The sequence below is a fragment of the Mesoplodon densirostris genome, chromosome 17, assembly GCF_025265405.1.
Source record: "Mesoplodon densirostris isolate mMesDen1 chromosome 17, mMesDen1 primary haplotype, whole genome shotgun sequence".
Taxonomy (NCBI): Eukaryota; Metazoa; Chordata; class Mammalia; order Artiodactyla; family Ziphiidae; genus Mesoplodon; species Mesoplodon densirostris.
Genome location: NC_082677.1, coordinates 5612563 through 5639460, shown reverse-complemented (window position 1 = coordinate 5639460; position 26898 = coordinate 5612563). Strand labels below are relative to the sequence as shown.

At 42.0% G+C, this 26898-nt stretch overlaps 1 protein-coding gene across 3 annotated transcripts in view; it reads left to right on the top strand.

The window, feature by feature from the left end:
* The window catches only part of FLT1 (fms related receptor tyrosine kinase 1), a 177545-nt gene that overhangs the window by 80657 nt on the left and 69990 nt on the right, over positions 1-26898 (top strand). For 2 of the 3 annotated variants that reach the window (XM_060080177.1, XM_060080178.1), the window contains exons 11-14: positions 3893-4007; positions 12451-12559; positions 19105-19413; positions 24081-24227. In XM_060080177.1, coding sequence (XP_059936160.1) covers positions 3893-4007; positions 12451-12559; positions 19105-19413; positions 24081-24227 — 680 coding nt within the window. The remainder of the gene's footprint in view (positions 1-3892; positions 4008-12450; positions 12560-19104; positions 19414-24080; positions 24228-26898) is intronic. The other variant, XM_060080179.1, reaches the window with a different exon arrangement.

The window sequence follows — 26898 nt, the reverse complement described above, 5'->3', positions numbered from 1 at the left end:
CAGACACAGACACACACGTTATATAAACCTATATGTGTACCCCATGTGTGTGAAAGATCTGAGATTAGACAGTAGTTCAAGGTATAGATGTTACGAAAGGTAGGACAAAATAACTTATTTTAATGATAAAGTTTTAAGGTCATGATATATTTCAAGTAAAGGAGAAAGTATAATTTCTCTTTGGTTCAGTTCCTTCTACTAATCAATAAGTTAAAATGTTCCCTTTTTTTAACCTGATGATTATAAGGAATAGCTAGTCAAAAATCGCAGAAATTCCTTAAGGAATGGTTTGTCCTTATGAATTCATTTTTATTTTAAATCTTATAATTTCACTGTAAAAACGGACATCTTAAAAACATTTGGAGACGGGCTTCCCTGGTGGCACAGTGGTTGAGAGTCCGCCTGCCGATGCAGGGGACACGGGTTCATGCCCCGGTCCGGGAAGATCCCACGTGCCACAGAGCGGCTGGGCCCGTGAGCCATGGCCGCTGAGCCTGCGCGTCCGGAGCCTGTGCTCTGCAGCGGGAGAGGCCACAACAGTGAGAGGCCCGTGCACCGCAAAAAAAAAAAAAAAAAAAAGAAAGGAAAAAAAAATTTGGAGAAATCTGATATATGGGCCAGATACAAACCACACTGTGGAATTACTGCTAATTCTGTTAGGTATGATCATGGCATTGTTGTTATTAGAAAACGTGCATAATTTTTAGACATGCACTAAATATGTGAGGCAAAATGACATGCTGTCTGCGATTTGCTTTACAGTATTTCTCAAAAGAAAAAGTAAAAAGAAATAAGGGATAGATGAAACAAATGTGGCAAACTCTTGGTAATTAGTAAGTCTGGGTGATGGGTATATGGGGGTTTATTATACTATGACTCTACTCATCAGTATGTTTGAAAATAATAAACAGTTAAAACCAATGAAAACTCTTACTAGAAACCACACATCAGTACCTCACGCCTGTATGTTTACAAATGTTTGTGGGGTGCCAGTTACATGCTTGGCCTTGGCGTAACTATGAAGACAGAGTGATCCCGTAGAGGTGGCCCGTGTTCCTTGTAGCTGCTTGCTCAGTGGGGCCTCAGAAGCACTGAATGCAAACTTAGAAACTGGTGAATGCTCTGGGGGAGAGGACATTATATGGCAGTGTGCCCCCCCAGGAGGGGAGACCACCCCAGAAGACTCCCTAGTTTCACATGCTGGAGTCCTTTCTCAGCTTGAGGACCAGACAGGAATAATTACAGAACTTTTTTTTTTTTTCTGATCATCACAATCCCTTCTCTCTTAACTTTTCTCTCACTTATTTCATCCTCTCACTTTCTTCTCACATAAAGTAGCCAAGGGCAACAATGACTTAAGAGCAACCACGCATTCTTTCTGGCTTGAAAATCTCCAGAATCTGCCCAAGACATGTACAGATTAGAGCCCAGCCAGCTGTCTGCTCACCACAAATTCTAAGCCAGAAGGAAGGAATATGAAGTGACACCATGAAAAGTTCACAGTGCAAGTAATCATACAAATAACCACTTCCCTGCCTTACAAGGTCCTCACTCTTTAGGCTGGGAGGTAGGAGGAAAGACTGCATCCAGAAGAGAGATACAGAAATGAACAGCATCAATCCATAAGGCGATCAGAAAGCAGCAAAGGCCATGAGGTGCCTGCAGGCACTCAGGCCAGTTCCTACGCGCACGTGTCTCTTAAGCTACCCAGTCTGGCAGGGAAACACCTTGGGAACCCACAGATGTTTTTTTTGAGGCACATAAAATAGCTCTTTGTATATTTGCATCATGTCCCCCCCCAAAATCCATATTTAAATCTCAAAGCCTGCTTTAAATGAATCAGCACTGGGGACTTCCCTGGAGGTCCAGTGGTTAAGACTCTGCACTCCCAATGCAGGGTGCCTGGGTTCCATCCCTGGTCAGGGAACTAGATCCCACATGCCACAACTAAAGATCCCGCCTGGCACAGCCAAATAAAAAAAAAAAAAAAAGAAAGAAATCAGTGTTCATTTTGTCATAAGTGGTAGAAAGCAAATCACCTGCAGTGTCCACTTACTGTGCACCTGCGTTTGTCATACGTGATGGTATAGAGCTAGGCTCTGGGCAGTTGACTACCTGTTGGAGCAGAACGTGCAAATGGAAATCATAGCACAAGTTAAGGTGGTCTAGCTACAGGTTCATCAAGTGGTTCTGATCCTGTGCACCGTAAGGGCTCACAGTGATCAGAATAAGCTGCTTGGAGGAGATCGGGCCGGTGGTGAGGGGCATCGGGGCAGGCGTAACTGGTGAGTGAAGATGAAGGGATCAGGTGTGTACACCCCGAGCCACAGGAAGAATAGTTCCTCGCTTTTCTAGGGTGTCTTTAATTTACAAAACCTCTGCCATTAAATTAGGTCATTTAACACATGTATAATCCCATGAGATTAACAGGGCAGGTATAATTTTATTTGTATGTTTCAGAGGAGAAAACTGTCATACAGCTAGAAGTCAGGGCAGCTCTAGGACTCAAGTCTTCTTTGAAGTAGCTGAACCAAACTGTGGTTTGCCTGTGAGGAAACGTGTCTGTAGCGGTAAGGTTGAAAAGGCAGGTGGGGAATGGACTTTGGATGGCCTTGACTCAGTCAGGAAGCCTGGGCTTTCTTCAATACAGTTGTTGAAGCTTTTGGAGCAAACAGGATTCCACTAAAACCCCAAATGCTCAGGGTGTTGGTCTGGTAGCAGTTTGTGGGTGTTGGCTTGGGAAAAGGCACGTTGAAATACTACTGCACTGCCTGGGTCAGAGTGGATGTAAGTGTCCTTTTTGTTGTTTGGATTTTTTTATTCATGTAGAACCTAGGATACACGAAACATAATAAATGATCCAAGTGACGACAAAAACACGACGGTCCAAAACCTATGGGACGCGGCAAAAGCAGTCCTAAGAGGGAAGTTTATTGCAATTACAGTCTTACCTCAGGAAACCAGAAAAATCTCAAATAAACAACCTAACCTTACACCTAAAGCAGCTAGAGAAAGAGGAACAAACAAAACCCAAAGTCCGTAGAAGGAAAGAAATCATAGAGATCACAGCAGAAGTAAATGAAACAGAGATGAAGAAACATAATAAATGATCAATAGATATTTACACCAATGATTTAGGTAGTAAATGGACAGGCACCTACTGATAATCAGGTGTTTGAAAGAACATACTTTCGGATATAGGTTGGAATCTCTCTTTAAAATGGTACTCCTCCAGCTAGTTTAAACAGTAAGAGAGGGAGATTTCGTGGACTTTTAGAAGCAAAAAAGATCTTAAACAACTTCAACACACATATTCTATAATTAAACACTTGAGGCCTGAGATGTTAAACAGCTTGCCATGATACTCCAAAACTTGAAAAGAAATAAGACTGGATTTAATAGCTGCTCCATGATGTGTGTTTCCATATACACTTAATCAGCCCTGGAAAAAATTAGCTGTATAATGGAATATTCTCATTAAATGCCAGCCTTTTATAGCTGTGAAATGCTGTTATCTCCTTGAGGTTTACATTCATTAACATAACTTCCGTGTTTGCATGTTTCTTCCACTAGGAACTAATTAAAATCTAGATACTAGATTTTTTAATTTATGCATTTTTATCTAGTATTTAACATTTAGAACAGGAAGGATATATGGAGATACACCGGTGTGGGTTTTTTTGTTTTGTTTTGTTTTGTTTTTTGCAGATCAGGCAAAATCTGTCTGCTGTTTTTAAGTTTTGAGGATGGATATTGGGGGGGAGGAATCTAAGGAAAAGAAGAAAATTGTGACTTTGTTATCTGAGGACTAATGGTTTTCATTTCACCGGTCACCATGGGCTAGACCATGCTGCAAAGCAACATAGTGATGGCTTACTTTTTTTAAAAATAGGTATGACTTTTGCTCCAATAATGAAGAGTCCTTTATCCTGGATCCTGACAGCACCATAGGAAACAGAATTGAGAGCATCACTCAGCGCACGGCAGTCTTAGAAGGAAAGAATAAGGTACTGTTTGTTACAATGAGCATATTGGGGATATTTCTTCTAGAAGCACACACTTGGCTCCCAGTTCTGGGTTTATTAGAGCCAGAAGGAATTCAAATGCTCAAGCAAAAATTCAGAGAGAAGAAAAGCACTAGTGTGTCTTTACGGAGCGATGCACTGAGGCTATTCAAACTGCTGTATACACCCAACTGAGCACCCGTCCCGAAGGAGTGAGTCCTTGGTCTTAATGGAAGAGGTAGAAATGCCTCTTGAACATCAAACTGGTCCACCTCAGTGGTTCTCAATTCTGGCTGCAGAGTAGTACACTTTACCAATTATTATTACATGTGAATCTTCAGCGTGGAGCCCAGGGTTCACAAAAGCTCCCTGGGAGATTCTAGCATAACCAGAACTGAGAACCTCTGACATAAATAAAGTGAGAGGTCAGTAAGCAAAAGCTAGTACAAAACTTTAGGCTAAAATGGAATGTTTCCATTTCACAAAATAACTTGTTTTCCCCTCTGTTTTCGCATGGGCGAAGCCTAAGTTGGGGTATACAAACACACACAGTGTATCAGATTCCCTGACTGAAGAAAGGCAAATCAAAACCACCATGAGGTATCACCTCACACCTGTCAGAATGGCTATTGTCAGAAAGACAAGGAATAACAAATGATGGTGAGGATGTGCAGAACCCCTTGGGCACCATTGGTGGGAATATAATTGGTGCAGCCACTATGGAAAGCAGTACGGGGGTTCCTTTAAAAATTAAAAATATAACTACCATATGATTCAGCAATTCCACTTCTGGGTATTTGTCTGAAGAAGACAAAAACACTAACTCAAAAGATATAGGTACCCACGTGTTCACTGCAGCATTATTCACAACAGCCAAGATATGGAAACAACCTAAGTGTCCATCAACAGATGAATGGATGCAGAAAATGTGGTCTATATACACAGTGGAATATTATTCAGCCATAAAAAAGAATGAAAGCTTGCCATTTGTGACAACATGGACAGACCTTAAGGGCATTATGCTAAATGAAATAAGTCCGACAGAGAAAGACAGATACTGTATGATCTCACTTATATGTGGACGAAAACAAATAAATAAGAAAACAAGCTCATAGATTGGTGGTTGCCAGAGGCAGGAGGTAGGCAAGATGGATGAAGGGGGTTAAGAGGTACAAATTTCCAATTCATATAATATATAAATAAGCCATTGGGACGCCATATACAGCATTGCGGCGAGAGTTAATACTGCTGAATTGCACACTTAAAAGTTGCTAAGAGACTAGATCTTAAAAATTCCCATCACAAGAAAGAAAAACCTTTGTACTGCGTGTGGTGATATATGTTAACTAGACATATTGTAGTGATCATTTTGCAATATATACAAATGTTGAAACTAATATAATGTTATTTGTCAATTATGCCTCAGTTTTAAAAATAAGTTTCCCTGACCTCGTCAGGGTCTAGGAGCCTCTTTTCTGCTCTTGGACATATTTTCTCCACTCCCTTAACCTCAACACTAGCTGATACCTTGTGAACCAGGCAAATCTCAGCAGATCTCAGACCTGGTGGTTTTCTTCTCTGTCGAATCAGTGAAAAATGCAACTCCAAAATCTGCTATTATCAGGCACAGGGGTAGTGATGCTTTAAGAAAGAAAAAAAAAAAAATCACATCACCCCTTGCTAGAATATCTACTTCTACATGCATATCTTGATTTGGAGTCGTCTGTTAATATGGGTATTATCTGCTTAAGCGTGGTCATGCTTATTTATCTGTTCAGCTATATTTGCATTTGAAGGCAACAAAATAGATGGCATCATTCTCCGTGTAGGACTTCATAATAACAAATAGCATCTGAATTCTTCCTGATGGAAAACTTTTGGACATGCGCTTATGTCAACATCATTTCTTTGGTGGGCCAGAGTGGCTATCTCCATTTTTTTTTTTTTTTAATTTATTTATTTATTTATTTATTTATTTATTTTATTAGTTTCTGCTTTATAACAAAGTGAATCAGTCATACATATACATCTGTTCCCACATCCCCTCCCTCATGCATCTCCCTCCCTCCCACCCTCCCCATCCCTCCCCTCCAGGCAGTCACAAAGCACCGAGCTGATCTCCCTGTGCTCTGCGGCTGCTTCCCACTATCTATCTACCTTACGTTTGGTAGTGTATATATGTCCATGCCTCTCTTTCGCTTTGTCACAGCTTACCCTTCCCCCTCCCCATATCCTCAAGTCCATTCTCAAGTAGGTCTGTGTCTTTATTCCCGTTTTACCCCTAGGTTCTTCATGACATTTTTTTTCTTATATTCCATATATATGTGTTAGTATACGGTATTTGTCTTTCTCTTTCTGACTTACTTCACTCTGTATGACAGACTCTAGGTCTATCCACCTCATTACAAATAGCTCAGTTTCGTTTCTTTTTATGGCTGAGTAATATTCCATTGTATATATGTGCCACATCTTCTTTATCCATTCATCCGATGATGGACACTTAGGTTGTTTCCAGCTGAGGTGATAAGATGATTAACTCCAAGTCACGCAGCTTAAAAGTGGCACATGAGAAGCTCAAACCAAAGTCTTCATTGCCAAAACCCAGGGCTCTGCCAACTAAGCCAATACAGAAATTAGTTAAGATGGTGATGGCTTGCATGATAATATCAGCAATCACTTGTCAAGGATTCAGGAAAAGTTTTTCTAACCACTGCAGTAAGCTGTAGGTGGCTTACAACTCTTTTTCTCAAATGCAAACAAACTGTAGTTTAAAACATTCCAAGATGTGTAGCTATTGATGAGACAGTTTAATGAAATACTTAGAAAAGAGAAAATTCTGTAAACTCAGAAGTTTGAGTGACACTACATTTTTGATAAAAAAGGAAATTGCCTCAGAGTAGAAAGAAAGTTAGTTGTCACAAAGTACTAGAAAATTTCAAGATGCCCTTGACTGTGCCAATTCATTTTGCCTTTCCCTGACCCTATCAGATGCTTGTACTGTTAACTGTTGGATATTAAAACACGAATTTATGAGCTTAATTCCAAAGAACTTCTAGTCCGGTTTGTGGTATTCTAGCCGCAAAAAAACATACAATAGAAAATAGAAAATGAAAAAGCTAGGTTATGTTTCTGATTAGCCTGAACCATGAAGTAGCCACCTGCCTCCATGACAAAACCTGGGTGAGATAAAGAATCTTCCCTGATTTTTTCCATGTGTGCTTGAAACGAATTTATTGTCTTGTACTTCTGTAGTTACACCAACTTTTTAAACAGAGACCTCCAGACACAGGTGGCCCTTGGGCCATCCAACCTGCAGAGCATGGGTTAAGGTCTCCCCTTTCTGTTGTGTGTAACCATGTGCAAATCAGTTCACCTCTCGGAACCTGAGTTCTCTCCTCCAAAAAATGGAGCTCCTAACATAGGACCTATCTTGTTTGCCTGTTTTCAAGATGATTGTCTTATATTCCCTAATGCAATCCCCCAAATTGATTGTGAGCATATGCAATAAAGACTACTTATTAAACAATTGTGTTGAAAAAACTTTTAATACTCCTTCTAAACGAAGTATGTGTATATACACACACACACACACACACACACACATATACATATCCTAGTAGTGACTGTAACAAATTAGACTTTGAGTTATTAATTTCATGTCCTAAATTTAGAAGACTTTACTAATTTTGCTTTTAGCATCTATTAATATATCTTTGTGTGTGTGTGTGTGTGTGTGAAAAACATCTTTCAGATGACAGATGGAAGTTTTGCTATCTCAGAATTCTTTGCATTGTTATTTCCTTTACAATTAAAACTGCTTTTCTATTCTGTTCAAGTTAAGAAAGCAAATGAAAGTCCCAGCTTAGAGCACACAGATGCTTTTCCCCACAGTCATATAGTCGGTGTGCCCGGGACCCTGCTCGAGCCATCAGTGGAGCGAGGTCCTGTTGGAGCACCTGCTGCCTTTCAGGGACTTGCTTCCCCCCGCGCCCCACCCCCCGTTGTGTTTTGTTTTGTTTAACCCAAGGGAGGGTGCACGAGACAATAAAATGCAGTCTCCTTATGGCCAGGTTTTGGCCCAGATCTGTGAGAAATGAAGTCATCAATTGGAGTTGCTAATGGCAAACGTGGAGCTTTGGTATGGTTTCAGTGGGTTTGCCAGACTTTGTAGACTTGGGGCAGGAAGTAGAAGGAGCCACACAGGAAATGCGTTTCACAGCATTAATTCTGTGAGGCTGGAGGATCATGACAATTTAACATCTTAGCAACATCTCCACTGAAATCGTTTTGAGGTTTAATTGAGAAATGTGTGTACCGTAAAAGACACGTCCATGACCCGAAGCATGGATGCCTCATCCCGGGAGTACAGCCTGGGTTCCGCTCTCCCACACACTCCCCGACCTTGTCCACCTTCTCAGGTTCTATTTCCCATCAGTTGGCTCAAATGCACCACCCTAGGATCATTTTAGATTCTTCCCTGACCTTTACATATCTGCTTTTATTTCTCCCTGAAACACTTCAAAGGAAACTGTAATAGAAACATCCGAGAATAAAATCTGTATATAGATTTTTTTTAAAGGCGGGTACTGGAAATTAGGCTGAATTACACATCATCCCATCCATTCTGTTCCATGAGGTTCAAACCACATTCCAGCAGTGAATCACTAATGCTTAGCGAAAGGAAAGGAAGGAAGGAGTATGAATAACTTCCAAATTTACAGTACCTGACGACAGTGTTCCCCAGCGTTCCTGGGTCCTACAGAAGAACCCAGAGAATGGATTTTAAGGGTCTGTTTGTAATATCTTAATCCTTGAGGTCCTCGCAGGGAAAACAGAGGCACCCAAAGTGTGGGTTCAGAACTAAAAAAACTGTGGCAAATGGAAACTAATTCTAGAATGGATACAAGCAGACAGCCTTGGGAATTTCTTTTGGTGTACCTTATAAAATATATGATGATAATTTCAAACACGCTACAGCTCAAATTCTTGAGTTTGAAATACTTTCTCTTTTCAAGTATTAAGTTGATATTTGCTGTTCCAACTGGTATGTTATTTCCATTTTTTCCCTCTTGAAACAATAGGATTTGGTCATGACCGCCGGGGATCAGATTTGTCCCCTTAACCCAAGAGGCTTCTGTCCTGTGAGAAGTTCTCTTGTGTCCAAACTACACCCACCTCCAACTCACACTTGACCTCCCTTTTCTGACTCTGTAGTTTATACTTCAAGTGTCATAGTTTTTTCATGAAAATAATTTATAGCTTAAAAATATACTCTAGAAAAATAAAAGTCCTCTAGAAATCAGATCATTTTGAATAACGTTGCTCACAGGATGTAAGTTCCAGCTTATTTTAAAATTTTCTTCTCTAATTATAACTTGTCCATTATCAATCATATTTTCAAACCATATAACACTGTATCAGCTTGCAACTTGTATAAAATACTAAAAAAAACTAGTATTTCTGTACACAGTAGCATTGAGCTTGTTGTAGTGACCATGTCCGCTCATTAAAGGAGGTATTCTCGAGAGAAAATCCAACTCCAAGCAGAGACAGAACTCTACCAATAGATCCGTACTATTAGAATCAAAGGCTTTGAAGGTGGCAAGCAGCAGTTTCGTGTAGATGAAGAGCACAGGCACTGGCGTCAGACAAACCTGGGCATAACTGCTGCTCGGGGCTGTCTTTGGTACCATGGATCTTAGAGTGAATCACTTAACCTCTATAGCCTCAGTTGCCTCTTCTGTAGAACAAGTAATACACCCACGTCACTGGGCTCCAGGGAGGATTAATTCAATGAGGTAATGCCTCACACACTGTCTGGCGCACAGCAAGGGTAACGTAAAGGTACCCAGAAACAAAGAAATAATGTAAGCTCCCATCCATGTCATTTTCTAGTTCAATTTTAATAGAAACTTGGGAGAGGTGAGTTCTGGGGCAGGCTCTGCTGGAGGTAAGGGGTCAGTCTTGGAAGAGGTCATTCAGGCAAAATAAGAGATTCAGATGCATCTGTTATCTCCATGGTTCATCGTGTGGCCTGGATTCACTTCACTTCTGTGGACCTCAGTCTTATTCTCTGATTATACAGAAATCCTGAGCTATCTGTTTTCGGAGTGTTGGAAAATGGCTACAGCCCTCCCCCGGTTGCCTGCACAGGCCTTAACTATGGCAGATGTGCACATCTGTATTGACTTGCCCTTGCCCCGAAACCCAGTTCTGGTTCTCAGTTGCCCGGCTCTCAGTGAAATCAAAATAATTTTAATAGAAATCCACATGCAACTTTCAGATTCAGGTAATCGTTCATAATTTCAAATGTTCAAGCCAAACAGAAGTGAGTTGTTCTCTTATTTACTGAGCAGCAATACATCTGAGAATCTAAATAAGGCTCTGCTGAGGCCCTTTAGGATAAACATTGAGCGCTAACTTCGTAAGGAAAGCTGTGCTTGAGCTGAGAGGCAAACAGCAGAGGGGCTGTGAGGTCTCCATGACTGTTACCCTTCTGACCCTGTTCATGCTGCTTTCAAGCATCTGAGCTCATCTCCTGAGAAAATTACAGGAGTCAGAGTCTCACTTGGTGATCTCTCCTGTCCTTCCACCTCTCACCTACAAGCTTCTCTTCTAGCTACTTTTTCCTCCACAACTCTGAAGTGGTGGGTGCAATAATTAAACAGCCATCCAGAATTTTTTTATTCCTCGCCTCTTATAATGATTAGTAATCCAAATAGAGAAGGGAGACACCTGAGCTCTCTCTCATCCTCTCTCCACTGGTTATTTGCCTTTGTGAGAGTGTTTCTCTGTAAAAGAGAGAATAATATATACTTGGGCTTCAAGTAGGGAAATCCTTCCCTGTGACCTCGAAGTAGTCCTTCAAGTTAAGAATAAGGGTTGTGTCATACTCCCCTCCGTCCCCTTTACGACGTCTGGGTGATGCCTTAACAAATAATCAGTATCTGCTACATTGAATGAAAATGCCACAAATTGGCAGACACTCATTTCCCAGAATTTCAGTAATACACAGAGGATATGTGGGTAGATGTACTTAAACAGATCTAACAAACAGAAAAGGAATCATCCTGAAATATCAACTGTACTGTAGTGGAAATTACAGAGAATTTGGAGCAATGAAGTTGCTGGCTAAAAAAACTAGGAGTATATCTTTTAGTCTGCCTGATCTGTAAAGACAGACATACTTTAATTTCTTGTAAGGGATATGAGAATACGAGTAAAGTGCCTACCGTATAACTTAGCAACTTAGAAAAATGTTAGGACCCTTTGTAGAATTTGTGTTACTGTCTTAGAAAGCCCGCTGTCACAGTTCAGCCTCTCTGTACGTATCACGTTAACCTGTAAGTGACCGGATCGCTCTCCTCCAGCCAGGACACCCCATTAGTCTGGAAGCATCAGCACAGCCTCTACAATTTCAGAGCTTATGACCAGTCCTTTGTGTCCTAGGAGATAGGCTGCAACGATTTATAAGTAACCGGATCAACCTTTTTTTGTAATTTTAAATATGAAAAACTTACTAGCTGTTTCATTTTTTTTTCATGTATAGTATGCATTACTTTTTTGAAAGGTTGGGTTAAATTTTAAAATTCTCAACAATTCATTTCCTACTACTAATTGTTATTTTTAAAAGCAGACAGCCATGCAAATCTTTAAGCTGTATAAATTTGTGGTTCTTTTTTTTGAGACATTACCTTTTGCAACATCATAGTTTGGAAAGTGCTTTCAAGTTCACATAGTTTTGACTCCTCCTGCCTCTTTAAGAGCTCATCTGCCAAAGAGCAGCACTAAAACCTAGGGAAATGACGTTGCTGTGTGAATCCATAATTTATATCTTCATTTTCTAGAGTAGGGATTGACAGACTGAAAAATTAAGTGATTTACAAACACCCGCAAGAGTCTTAGGGAGTTTCCGCCCCTCCGTCTGCACTATTAGGGCTGCAGTGCCACGTCCCAGAAAAGAAATGGTTCAGCCAGCCTTTCTCCTCTGTCCTTGCTCACTTAACACACCGGTTACAGAACCAGACGGCAAAGAAGGCTCCTGTTACCAAGTGCTGTTCGTGATCACAGGTCATCGAAACAAAAGGGAAGGCTTGGACCTCCCCCTCTCGTTGGCGTGGCCCTGACCACCTCATAGGGTAGGACGTGCTGTCCCGCATCTGGGCTTCAGGTCTGTAATTGTTACGCCAGCAGCACGAGATAAATAAGCCTGAAGCCCTCATATGAGTCGGATGTCATAGCCCCCGGTCTCCTGAGGACCTGCTTTCCTGTTGTTTTTCCATTCTTGCTGAGGCTCAGCAAGGGGAGAGTTTCTGGTAACCACCACGTGTGCAGTTCTACCTCTGTGGAGGCAGTGGAATAGCCAGATCCTGTCCCCCTCAGAAACATCTCAGGGGGTGTCCAGTGGTTCTTCGTCCTGTCGCTAAAGTTGCCTTTTCTTTTGCAGACGGCTAGCACCTTGGCTGTGGCTGACTCTAGAATTTCTGGAATCTACAGTTGCATGGCTGCCAATAAAGTAGGGACTGTGGAAAGAAACATAAACTTTTACATCACAGGTAAGCCACATGTCCTATATTCATGAAGACAGCCCAGTGACCTCAAGTCTCTCTTCCAATCTTGTTTGCTTTGAGTGCACTTAAGTGACTTTTATTTTTTTAAAAAAACATTCCATAGACTCGTCCAACTTTGAGTACCTTCATCCTTGCTCTCAGGAATAGTTTTCTACAGCATCATTGGGTCATTGGGTCTCCTAAAGAGTTATTTCCCTGAATTCCCTTTTAGAGCTATTTGTGTACGTCTCTTTCCTAGGCTTAATTGTGAATCTGGGATCTTGTCATGTTCATTTTTGAACACCCTACAGTCTCCAGCACAGGGCCTGGCACACAGTCGTTGTTCAATAATAGTCAAGGAAAACAATTATAATACATGGGATGACATCTTTGTAACCCAAGAGGCGAGTTGTTTCACAACTTTTTTTTTTAATTGATGTTATCGTTGATTTACAGTGTTGTGTTAATTTCTGCTGTACAGCAAATGTTTCACAACTGAATTTCAGCTTTTTGGCACATGAGGCTCTCCTAAAGAAATCTGAACCTGAGCTTGGTTGACCATTCTTAGTGTACTATTTTTTGGTAGCATTTCAGAATTTTTAACCTTAAATATGATGGTGTCTGCAAATCTTATAACTTCCAAGGTACACAAATGGCACTCCCTATGTCCCTCCATGGGTACAGGAAGGAAGTAAGTAGCTCAAAGTATAAAAACAATTGCCTGGCTCCACACTCCCCCAATTTTCTGAAAAAAACCTGGGCAGTTGGCCAACTCTCTGGAAACTTCACACTGCCTGGGGCAGGCTGTAGCAGTTGCCTTGAGTTCTCCAGAAAGAAATAGGTATGTCCAATTTCATGAGAAGTATGGGTTGCCAGATCACAGGGAGCCTTCTGGCAAGTTAGCTGACCCTCAGAGAAGCTGTGCCAGGGGAGAGATCCTTGGGTAGGTTCGCACAGAATGTCAGAGCCAGAAGAGACTTTTAGGGGGCTATAATTTGACATTATAGCCCTGCATTTTCCAGATGAGGAAATGGGGTTTAGAGAGGTGGAGAGGCACACGGGAGAGCCTCTGAAAACCAAGTCAGTCCCTATACCCTCAATATTCGAGAAGCGGAGATAAAATCATCTTTGCGTTCATTCCAAATAGGAAAAGGCCTTTTTTTAGAGAAGGATTCAGAGAGCAGTTTCACACATACTGATTCTTTAATCAACCTCAGATGATTTAGACTAATTAAGTTCAAAGGTTTGTGTTGTCCTTTATATTTGGGGGGGAAACAAGCTAACCCTAACCATCCAAGTCCACGGCCACTGTCTCTGTGATTTAGAGTACAAAAGATTGAGCCATTCCTGTTCTATTCTTTTTTTTTTTTTTTTTTTTTTTTTTGCGGTACGCGGGCCTCTCACTGCTGTGGCCTCTCCCGTTGCGGAGCACAGGCTCCGGACGCGCAGGCTCAGCGGCCACGGCTCACGGGCCCAGCCGCTCCGCGGCACGTGGGATCCTCCCAGACCGGGGCACGAACCCGCGCCCCCTGCATTGGCAGGCAGACTCTCAACCACTGCGCCACCAAGGAAGCCCCTCCTGTTCTATTCTTAATATTCAATACATTTGTACAAGTTTAATGAGCACCAACTATTAAACAGGACAGTTCAACTCTGTGTTGAGGGTTCAAAGAGATAGCAAGGAAGGCCCTGTCTTTCTAAGAAGACAGTTTGAACACTGGACACAAAGAAGAAATGTCACCTGTATCCTAGTATCAAAAGGACTGAGCAGAAGTAATGTGACAGATGAATTTACCAATGCTAAGCCAATTCCACCAATAAAAATATGTCAGCCACATACATAAGCTAACATTTTCTAGTGACCATTTTTTTTAAAAGTAAAAAGAAAAAAGTGAAATTCATTTTATTTCACCTAACAGATCCCATGTTATCATTTTAACATGTCATCAGTATTTTTAAAAATATTACATCGCTTCGGTTTTTAAAATCAGGATTGAAATAAGATAAAACTAATTGAATGAAATTCAGTTCAGTCACACTGACCATACTTTCAAGGCTCAGTAACCACAGGTAGCCCTGTATTGTACAGTGTTGCTCTAAGCCTCTGAGAAGGAAGCGGGACTTGAGGTAGTCCTGTGGGTAGAAAGAAGAGGACAGGCTGGCCCTGGCATTTTCAGAATCAAAGCAAGAAGACCAACAGAGGCCCACAGACTATACGTCTAACCACTTACAAGTTCTAAATCACATGGACAAGCTGTGAAATATGTTTTAGCCTCTGGTGGACAAAGATACTTTCATGATGACTGGGAAAGTCAGGCACAAATCTAGAGTTCTGGGACTACACAGACAGTGACAGTGACAGTGCCTGGCGGTGCAGGAGAAGCCCACCCCCTGATCACCCTGCTTCCCCTCCACTCCTGGCTCGGCCCTCATGGTAAGGGGCCGTATACTCCTGGGGATGGTCTCCCCAGGCCACACCTCCAAACTCTGTCCATCCCTCCCCCAAACAGTCTCCCTGGGCCCTATAAGTGTGCAGACTGACCGAGCGAAGGGGGAAGAGGTCTGAGACAGTCTGGAAGCAGACTTGGGATCATCTTTACAGGGAATTCTGGGGCCCCAGGGGCCCCACGAAAGATAAAGAGTGGGGGTAGCACAGGCTCTGTGTGGGCAGCCCCCCCCGCTAGACTCTCTCCATTGTGGGGAGGGGTACAGCCTGAACAGAGAGCCCCCTTGCCTGGGTCTGAAGGCAGTACTGGGAGAGGATGCCCTGACTGAGGGCACATCCTGCTCGTTTCCCTCACGATATGAGTCCCAGGAAGGTTCATCGATGCCCATTATTCACTGCAGCACCAACATCCAGCCCCCCCACCCCGAGTGTTTCATGGCTCCGGCCTGTATCTGTGCACAGCACGGCTGCTGCAGGGGCCCCAGCAGATACAGCTGCTCACGTGCGGAACTCAGGCAGAAGCCCCCCTTCACCTCCCACCATGTCGTCCAGTTTATAATCACGGAGTGCTTGATACCTTTCCTCATCCATCGAAAGGAGCGATGGGAATTCTATTTCCAACATACCTAACTCGAAGCTCACGACATTTCTCCTCCAGAAATTTAAGGGTTTTAATCTTAAAACGGAGCACAAACTCATCCAATCAAGTCCCCATTGCCCAGAATATAATTCTAAATTCTTTGCTCCCTGTTTTGAAAAATTCTAGTCTTGATGGGTAATCATAGATTACTTACATTCATTATTTCTAAAACTCTTCTCTTTTTCTTACTCAAATCTCTGTCTTGAGATTTAGCCTCACTAGAGATGAGACTAAATATTCTTAGGAATGTTGCAGCTTACATGACGATTTTCTGAAAAATGAATGTGTATTTATTTGTTCCATGCTTATACTCGACCTAGTGCAGGTCATGGTTTAAAAGAGCTGTCTACAATTTAACTGCTCAGAATCGAAAGATCTAGATTTGGATCCGTACTGATCCTCACTTCAACCATGCTGCCCCTCCTTTAAAATACAGTAACAACAGAGCTGCCTTCTGAACTGATGTGAACCAGTTTGCTATGGCCAGCAGCATCCTCCACGGCTCCTACTCCAACTCTGCCATTCACTTGTCCATAGTGTCTATTTGAAACGAGCAGAACTTTCTAGTCACCACTCACTTTTTCAGAGAATGCTATTTCTGTTCTCTAGTTGAAGTAAAGCCTTTATTTCCACCTGACAAAGGAGATACCTTTCATCCTTTTAATTTCTGTGCTTCTCTCTTTCATGAACTTAATTCACACGTTTGATCCAGTCAAGCCAAGATGTCCACCCCCAAATGGGCACCTCTGTAAATACATTACCCTTTCACCTAACCCTGGGTGGGATGTCTCCTGAGCAAGGGTGGCGTCTTCTCCACAACATCTAAGACGCCGTGGATGTGATTGTGTGTTAGATGGATGAGTATTAGTTGGTGCTACTGATGACTGGGCTGAATCTGCAACAGATCCTTAAGTGTGGGAATATTTCTTGTTTTCATTTTGAGGGTTAGAAGGCAATGCTTTCTTCGGTCTGTTTTTGTACTCAGGCTAAAAAAAATCGACATGAATTAAGGGAAAAATCCCTCTGGATTCATTACCTAGTCTAGGACATCTTATTTAGAACCTTCCATGGATCAGAATAGTGGAGGGGCTATACTGAGAAATAGATCATTTCTAAGTGCCATCTGACAACATAAACCAAATTAGCCTCCTAACAGTGTCCCCATATGAGAAACGGACCTGAAAACGGATTCGATTCTTTCTTTTCCTCTGTGTGTGTTTTTGCTGTTTTGCTGGCACTCAGCATGACTATGGGTGTGTTAGCAATTACTGAGGGTCAAACAGGAACAGCACTGCCTTATCTCCCTGGTTTCCCAATGTCACTAAATGCATTTTATTTTGAGATTCCTGGTGGTGCTTGGCAAAGATAAACAAAATCTTCCACCAGGAAACCTGTGAGCTATTTCCACAGGAAGTTTCAAATCACTAAAGTAAATAGAAACTCTCTACATGATCTCAGTGGTGTTACTTGGGACCCACTTGGGTTCTGACTACCAGGATGGAACTTCGTAAATGGAAGCCTACAGTCTTTTAAGAACTAATTTGATTGCAACCAGGGCACAAGACTCCTGCCCTAGTATCTGGGTAAAAGTTGATGGCTGATGTTTTACTCCTCATGCTTGGAAAGTGTCCCAAATATAAAAAGATGCTGAATTAGGGGGGCTATTTCTGACACCTCATTGTTATGTTAAAAAACTGTGGTCAGCTGCTTGTCTCTTCTGGCACATTCTTAGGTTTTCATTTTAGAAGCAGGAGAACTTCCACTGGCCTCCCCTTTCTCCAGTCATTGACAGCTTCATAAACCACTGCTACTCCCCGCTCCCAGGTTTCAGATGAATACTTTGGCATTTCTTCAGACGTGACACTTTATAATAAAGCCAAAGCCCAGAAAAATCAGAAAAACAAGCAAAGTGAGATTTAGGAAAGAGTTGATACGATATCTAATTTTGGACTATTGTCCCCTTAAGGTTTAAAGGTTTCTTTATAGCTTTGTGTGCAAAGGATAATAATAATAATAGCAGAACATAGCGCTTTTCATCTTCAAAGTTCTTTGTGAAATGTTGGCCCCAGTTCTTTGCTCAAGTACAGATATGCCGCTAGTCACAAGCGATGGGAGGGTTTTGAGAGCAGGCCAGTTCAGGGCTAGTAACGACCAGTGGTATTCTACAATCGTCTGGTGAGGTGGTCCAAAAGGAGACCAAGGAACGCTCAGGGCAGAAGCTAAATGATGGTCCAGGTTAAGAAAGCTGAGGAGGGGCGAGCTCGTGAGGTGTGGCTAGAGGCACCAAGAAGATGGAGAAGAAGGCTACCTGGGAATGACACTGGAGAAAATGACTTGCAGTGATGCAGTCCTTTTAGGAAAAGGTTTAATATGTTTTTTAAGAGCAGATTTGATTTAGGAACCTTCTGCGCCCACTTTGGAATCTAGCAACTCTTCTAGATTAGTTGTCCGCATTTTCAGAAGAAATCTTGCTCTTTGGGCTTCCCTGGTGGCGCAGTGGTTGAGAGTCCGCCTGCCGATGCAGGGGACACGGGTTCGTGCCCCGGGCCGGGAAGATCCCACATGCTGCGGAGCGGCTGGGCCCGTGAGCCATGGCCGCTGAGCCTGCACGTCCGGAGCCTGTGCTCCGCAACGGGAGAGGCCACAACAGTGAGAGGCCCGCGTACCGCAAAAAAAAAAAAAAAAAAAAAGAAATCTTGCTGTTTTATGTCTGAGTAGAGCAGTCACCATAAAAGGGGACCTGAGCAAGGACCCCTTGGTGCCAGCAAAGAGCAGGGAAGTGATGGGCCAGCAGCAGGAGGAGGATGCCATCAGTCCAGAGTTTAGGAGTAAAGTGTTAACTGGAGTCTCCTACGCAGACCTGGGACCTCCTGTTCTCAATTGTTCACAACTTAGTTAAATAAGTTTGGCTATCAAAGCACCTGTGGTTTCTAGTACAGACTCCTCTTAGAGTCCTTCATTATTTGCCCACTTACCAGGAGGAGTTCTGCACATGATAAAGCAATGGGTTATCATCCCAAGTTGTAAAAAAAAAAAAAAAAAAAAAAAACATTCCTTTTTTTTGTGTGTGTGTGGTACGCGGGCCTCTCACTGCTGTGGCCTCTCCCGTTGCGGAGCACAGGCTCCGGACGCGCAGGCTCAGCGGCCACGGCTCACGGGCCCAGCCGCTCCGCGGCATGTGGGATCTTCCTGGACCGGGGCACGAACCCGTGCACCCTGCATCGGCAGGCGGACTCTCAACCACTGTGCCACCAGGGCAGCCCCCCTGCCTCGCTTCTGATGGAACGAACTGAGTTGGTTCCTACCCGCCATGTCTGATCCGTTCCCCTTTAAAAAAAAAAAAAAGATAAATACCATCCTTTTAACGTTGATGCTGAATTTGTGTAGGAACAATCCTTAAGATCCTTGACTATCTTAGACACTGATGTTCCTATGCACTCAAGTCCTTTGTTCTTTTTTTTCCAGATGTGCCCAATGGATTCCATGTTAACTTGGAAACAATGCCTACGGAAGGAGAGGACCTGAAACTGTCTTGCACAGTTAACAAGTTCTTATACAGAGACATTACCTGGATTTTGCTGCGGACAGTGAATAACCGAACCATGCAGCACGGCATCAGCAAGCAAAAAATGGCCATCACGAAAGAGTACTCCGTGACACTCAACCTCCTCATCAAGAATGTTTCCCTGGAAGATTCGGGCACCTATGCCTGCCGCGCCAGGAACATGTACACAGGGGAAGAAATCCTCCAGAAGAAAGAAGTGACCATTAGAGGTGAGCACTGCAACAAAAAGGCTGTTTTCTCTCGGATCTCCAAATTTAAAAGCACAAGGAATGATTGTACCTCACAAAGTGATGTAAAACATTAAAGGACTCATTGCAAAGTAACAGTCGTGTCATATCATCTTGATTTATTGTCACTGTTGCTCATTGTCCGGCTCAGAGGAGAAGCTCCTCCCAAAATGAGTTTGGCCATGATAGGAGTAACATGGCGCCCCTGGGACCCCCAGCTGTGGGCGCCCCGTTCAGGCTGAGGGGTCCGCCCTCTGGGGCCGACCTGGTGCACGTTTGGATTTGGAGGATCCCTGCAGTGCATTCTCTGTGTTTCGCTCTTTGCTGTCTTCTCCTGCCTGATAGACGACAACTCGGGACTGATCCTTTCCTTCCACTTTAATGCCCGCCTCTTTGTATGTTTATGTTTCCAAGCTGCCAACCCTGAATAATTTAAACAAATGCTGGTGTCTGCCAAAGATGGACATGAATCAGTTCATTGGCCAGCTCAGAATGAGGACAGTTGCATTGGAGACTCTGACGGACCTCTGCCGGGTTTTATTTCGTACTGTTTCATCTGCTCTTGATTTGTAAATAGCACCTGGATGATAGCAAGTTATAATGCTTATTTATTTGAAGATGCTTTTTTTTTATATATATTAAGCACATTAATTTTAAACTGGAGCGTCTAAGATGGGCCCCAGAGGTGCAAGGTGTTGGTGTCATTCAGAGGTATTAAAAGCTTTATCACAGTATGAATTACAAAAGTCCACCCAGATCGAGCCCAGTTCTCTCCTGCAATCCCAGTAGCTAGTCAACAAGTCCAGTGGGTTTTCTCCTCACTGCCTTTGAGTGGACTACACAGCCATTGACAGCACCTGAACAAAAGTGGATCATGCCTTTGTTTTTCATATTTTTGTCCCTGGTTAAAGAACTTTATCCTGTCCAAATGGATGGCATTCAACTGTGTACCATGATCAGTTTATCAAGGAAATAAAGGCTCTTGTGACCAGAGGTTTAATGCATTCTTCTAAATGTCAATCTCAAATTTGTCCATTTAAAAAAAAGTCCACTTTCCCCATATGCAAATTTAATAGGATTTTTTTTTTCCTGGGGATTCATGGCAAAACTATAGACATAGAATTCAGAGTCATTTTAAAATGCACCCCATTTTCCAATCCAGAGAGATTTGTAATCTCTTGTTTTCAGCTTGCATTTGAGGGGAAAGTAACTTTTTCACCAATTTCATACGCATTGTTCTGTTGTTTTCATTTGTGATTGATCATTACATGTGACTTGCCTGAACTATTGGAAAACAAACTATAATGACCAAAATAGCCATGGCTGAGAACACAGTGGCTGGGCTGTTCAGTAGGAGGTGACAATATGATAGCTTTTCAGGCTTGGGAACTCACCAGACTGTTTCCTCCTTTAGGTAACAGACTCTGTCCCACGGCTAAACTTGTCTTTCACGTGGGAATTGCTTTTGTCAAATGTGAAGGAGTAAACAATAGCATTTCCCCAGAATGCCACGTTTATGGAGCCCCAAATGCTCTGAAAACAATTAGTAACCTGGAAGTTGTCAGCCCAAAGGAAAGAATAATCAATTGTATCTGGAAATTTTACCTATGGCTCTTTTGCCTGGCGTCTTTGTTCATTATAAGTCAGTGTGTTCCTTCAGGAAACTGCCATAGTACCAGAGGACTTGGGGGGGCGGGAGGCTCAATTTTTACTAAAGCTGAAAAAGCAAATGAAATGGTTTAGGGAGTACTTTGGAAAAACATGGTGAAATGGACATGCAAAACCTATCCTTTCCTAGGGAGGGGAGGGGTTTAGTAGTTACAGAAGATGATTTGAAGTACTTCCGAGAGAGAGTATTTGAAGAATTCCATAGAGTAATGAATCCTTCCAGAGAGCTTCAAAAAGGAAAAGAAAGGACTGGGTGGGTTTTGATTTTTGTTAGTTAGTCTTCGGGGTGTGGTGTAAGGGAAGGATAACGGGAAAAAGAGAAAGAACCAAGAGCCTGCTATGGAGAATGACTGAGGTGGGGTAGAGGGCGTGAGGCTGGTTCCTCGGTCCCCTTTCCAAATGGAGAATCGGAGCTACGTATTTGTGGGACCTGGCAGATCTCTTGGGCTCGAATGCCGAGACGTGAAAGGACCTGGTGGGGAGCCATCTTTGGCTGTTGACAACCAGCAGAAATAGTCCGTTCATTCTGATTTTCTCAGTTTGAAAGCTCCACTTTGTTAAACTTTGGAAAGCAGCTATTTCCATCAAATAACTTAGGTTTAAAAATATGGGTTCAACGTACCTTTCCTATTTAAAATGCCAAAATAGATGACTATAAAGTGGGAATTGATTAAAAAACAATTCCTTGGTTGATTGGTCATTTTGAAACTTGCCAAAAATGAGAACTTTTTTTTTTTTTCCCCAGAAATGGGTACAAAGAAAAAATCATCATACTGTATGTTTCAGACATGTTTATATGAACTTTGTATTTCATTGAGAATCCCCTGTTCATTCTGCAGCCTTCTGGCTGCTTCTCTTGTCTGAAGTTTGTGTAGTACAGAGAGGGCCTTTGGGAGTTCTGCGTGACGTTTATGTTAAAATAAGATGCTCTCTTTTATATAAGCATTGTTTTCAAGTACACCTGTCAGGGAAGCCAAATCCTGTCTGTGTTGATGATGTTACAGTTTGTAGCTATGAAAGTAATTCGGGTGTGGTAGGCCATGTATTCAGACTTCCTTCTTCTGATAAGACCTATGGACAATGATAGATTATTTTATCATATTTAATGCCTGGGAAACAGTCAATGTGCCAGAGGAAGCTATTACAAGTATAACTCAGTGAACTGGGTCTGTTCTGAGTTTTAAATGAGGTGTATCAAAGTTGGCTGTAAAAGATGCTAAATAGTAATATGATACTGTTCTTTATTCTCTTGTCATGTTTCACTGATATGTCTGGGGTCTTGACTGTGTAAAAATGTCAAAATTGTAATGATCAAGCATGTAAGAATTATCAAAATGGAAGATCTTGATACATGGCTGCGTTTTCAATTAGGGAAAACTATTTGACAGACCGGACAGAATGTAAACCCAGAACTATTAAAATGGGTCTGCCGGGGTGGGGGGGCGCAAGATAAGACTAGGAAAGCTACACTGAAACAGGCCAAAGGATTGTTGCTATCACGCATTTCACACTATATTTGACGAGTTTATAAATTAGCACTCCTTCAAGTCTGTTTTGCCTTCAGATTGCATTTTGTATAAAATGTGAAAAGACTAATGATAAGCTATGGAAATCAAAATTGAATGAGAAATCTGTTTCTCCTAACAGATAGTCACCCTGCCATGTCATGCTATGTCAACATGTTCTCAAAGTCATATGGTAATATAATTCTTAACCTGAGATTTCTCAATTGCTTTAATGAATGCTAATCCTGAGAGTTTCCCTGCAGGAATAAAAACAGAAAGGTTTGGGGACTCGGCAGAATCCTGCAGGGACATGGAATCAAAGCCATTGCAAGGTGTCATCTCTTAGAGCGTTGTAATCACTCCTAAGCTGCTTTCACAGTGTTAGTACAATAAGATGAGGAATGGTCAGAGAAAGCTCAGACTGTGTAATTGAAACCAGTGACGCAGAATGTGTAAGTGATGCCAAAACTATTTTGATTTCTCTTCCAGGATTTACAACAAGGTGGGGGGTAAGGATGACTTGAGTGGGGGGAAAGATTTCAGGAGTTGTCTTTACTCTTTGACCGTGGAAGCTTGAGTTACCAATCCAGCACCTGCCCAACTAGAATGTATCCGCATCAGCAGGACTGATTCCATAAAAATAGAGACACGTACTCACGGGGGCCTTGGGGGACTGCTGTCCTTCTGTGAGATTTTAATGTTGTAATGTATTGCATCCTGATGTATCAAAGCCATTTTGTTGTACTATATTGGTTGGCATTTTATTAAAATAAATTGTATCATATTTGTATGTTTTAAGAGAAAGTAATATAAAATACAATATTTGTACTATTATATAGTGCAAAAACTACCAATCTGTGCCTCTGCCTCTTGAATTAATCCTTTGTTCGCTTGCATGTGGGAAGGGATTGGAGCAAAGAGATATATCAATAAAGCTTTCAAAGTTCAAGAAATTCTCCCACTTGGTCTGCTGCCTTACAGTTTAGGTTACTGACAGCTGAGTGACACAAACATGCCCTCACATGTTAATAAAACACAAAAATACAAAATTCGATTAGCTCATTACTATAACTCTCTGTATTTATGTAAAAACTCACTACAAGCCTATATCCAAAATCATGTCTGTTTCCTTTCTAGTTCCTAAAATATCATGCAAAATCCTTAGGTTTTAGAAAAAGCTTCTCTCAAAGAAAGGAAGGAAACTAGTTGGCCAGGCAAAAACCTTGATACTGAAATCTAAAAATACAGAGTTGAGTTCTTGATTTTCCTCTGTGTTCTAACAGATTTCAATTTATTGTAGTAACTTAATAAAGAGGAAGCAGTATGCTAACCATAGAGGAGAAATTGAGGGAATAAAATATGAATGAAAACTTACAGTTTTGCTGTTTTCCTCTCTATTTTTAAAATGTTGATATGCATATATAATAAAAGAATAAAATTGACGAGTAGTAACAATTCCCTTTCTTTATTCACTAGATCAGGAAGCACCCTACCTCCTACGAAACCTCAGTGATCACACCGTGGCCATCAGCAGTTCTACGACTTTAGATTGTCATGCTAACGGTGTCCCAGAGCCTCAGATAACCTGGTTTAAAAACAACCACAAAATACAACAAGAACCTGGTAAGAGATTTTTTTTCCTTGTGTTTACTCTTTCTCCTCACCCTCTTCTTCCCTTAAAATTCCTATCACGTCCTTTCAGGATGTCTAGAACTACTTGCTGATAGACCTGCAAAAATGAATTGGGCTCTGGCTCATGCTTATATCACTTCCAGTGAGGGATACTGGAGTCAGTTCTTACACAGACCATATTCCTACCCCTACGGAAAGATCCTTCCAGAATCTGCTTTAAATCATGCGTTCAGGGAATTCCCTGGCGGTCCAGTGGTTAAGACTGCCAGGGCCTGGGTTCGATCCCTCATTGGGGAACTAAGATCCTACAAGTCACGTGGCAAAAAAAAAAAAATCGTGCATTCAGAAAGAAACGGTAAGAGCCCCTCAGAAAATGTTTCAGTTCATCTTGACAGCAGTGAAGAGTGAGGCATTAGTTCCTTGATTTGAGGTATAGCAGAGCTTTGAACGCCTGGCATAGATGAAGTTCAGAGTAGATTTTTAGTCTCCTTAGTTCACTTTATAACAATTTCAGTGATTTGGTAAAAAGAAGAATATTTTAAATTACATTTTATAATACTGGTAAAAAAAAGATCTAAATTAATGGTCGTGTTGATTGTCTTTCAACAAAAAAATATATTTAATACCAACTACACTTAAATCTGCAAGTATAAACACTATTGTGTGCCTCATGATTCCATGGTTAAATAAGAGTAAAATGAACTTAGTTATAATTTTGATTAGTAATTACATTTATATTAAAGATAAACTTGCCATTTATTTGCAACATCCCGACAACCTAAATCAAATAACCAGCAATATGGAGTCATCCTTCAATGCGAATCCTCAAAATGAAATCTCCATTTGAGTTTGATGCACAGAAAAAGGCTGTGGTAGAGCATCTCCCATTTTAACATATCTACAAATATCTCAGAAAGGCCTTACACTAAGCAGGTCCAAAACTGATCCCATCACATGATTTTCCTCCTCTTATACAGACATCATGTATCCATCATCCACAGTAGAGGTGGTCCCTCTCTTTCCCCCTCTTCCTCTAATCCATCAGGCTGAGCAGGTTGTACCTACGAAATGTGAACTGTGTCTCAAATCCATCCTTTCCTCTGCTTGCTTCTTGTCAGTCTCCTAGTTCAGGTACTCACTGTCTATGTCCTGGACATCTGCAGGAGTCTCCTCACTGGTCTCCCTACCTCTCTTTTCTCCCTTTGCATCTGTTTTCCACACAACTAAAATGGCCCAGCCCTGTTCCAAGTCTTCAAGTCTTCCACTGGCTCTCCATCACAGGACCCAGTTCAAGCATCTGACAAAGAAGGCCTTCAACAACAGGCCCTGCCTACTTCTTACATCTGAATGCTCCCCAGCCTTGAACTTTATTTGCATTCTAACAATTGCCAAACTCTTGTAGCTCGCGGCACATGTTATGCTGCTTCAGCCCCTATGCTTTTTTTGTTCCTGTGTCCCCTCTGCCTGGAGTACCTTCCCTTCATGGAATGCCGACCCATCCCTTAAGACACTGGGTGTTTTCCCTCCTGAAAGCCTTACTCAACCCCTGCAAAGAGGAGGCAGGTCCTCCGTGAGTCTTTTTTTTTTTTTTTTTTTTTTTGTGGTACGCGGGCCTCTCACTGTTGGGGCCTCCCCCGTTGCGGAGCACAGGCTCCGGACGCGCAGGCTCAGCGGCCATGGCTCACGGGCCCAGCCGCTCCGCGGCATGTGGGATCTTCCCGGACCGGGGCACGAACCTGCGTCCCCTGCATCGGCAGGCGGACTCTCAACCACTGCGCCACCAGGGGAGCCCTCCGTGAGTCTTTATTATCTAGGCGTATTTCTATTCTCTCTTACTGAGTTGTTTTATAAGTCACCGGTTCATGCGAGTCTGTATTATCTATGCATATTGCTACTGCCCTCTTCCTGTATTGTATCGTGAGTTCACGCGTATGCTTTCTTCCTCTGTGTTTATCATCATATCACGGCCTCATCCTGAGTACAGTGTATCTTCATGTTATTTGTATCTTGTCTTTTTGTCCTCAAAACCTGGCATAGTGCTTGGCAATCAATAAATGTTTCGTGAATGAATGAATGAATGGTTTTCATAAAATCTGATTCTGTCCTTAGCAAGTTCACTTGGTAGCACAAATGCCTAGACTCTGGGGGAGGAGAGAGGCTGCGCCGTAGAATTTTTAAAGCTAAAGGGCCCTTTGGAATATCTTTAGTTCCATGTGAAGAAGAGAAAATGGAGGTGCAAAGAGGTAAAGTGATTTGCCCAAGATGACACACTATTAAGAAAGGTAGTTTCATAGAAAATTCAGCCCTTGAAGGATTCTAGCAAAATAAAAGGATGAATGAATGTGAATAAATAATAGCTTGGGAAACAAGGTCTGTAATATGGTCCCCTTAGAGATTCAGAGTTCATGTTAGTATATTAAAGACCCAAAGAAGTCCTATACTGAAAAAATCAGGTAAACTGTGCTTTTAAGTTCTGTATTCCCCAAACTGACTTGATCACAAAATATATTTTGTGAAATGTCATAAGATATTGGATGGTTCTTTGAAAGTAGTAAATTTGACTTAAATTCAGTTTTTGTGCTTTGGATATGGATTCAAGAATTACAGTTGAACCAATTTGAAAGCTCATGACTGTTCTGGGATGAGAGGGAGAGACCAGGGA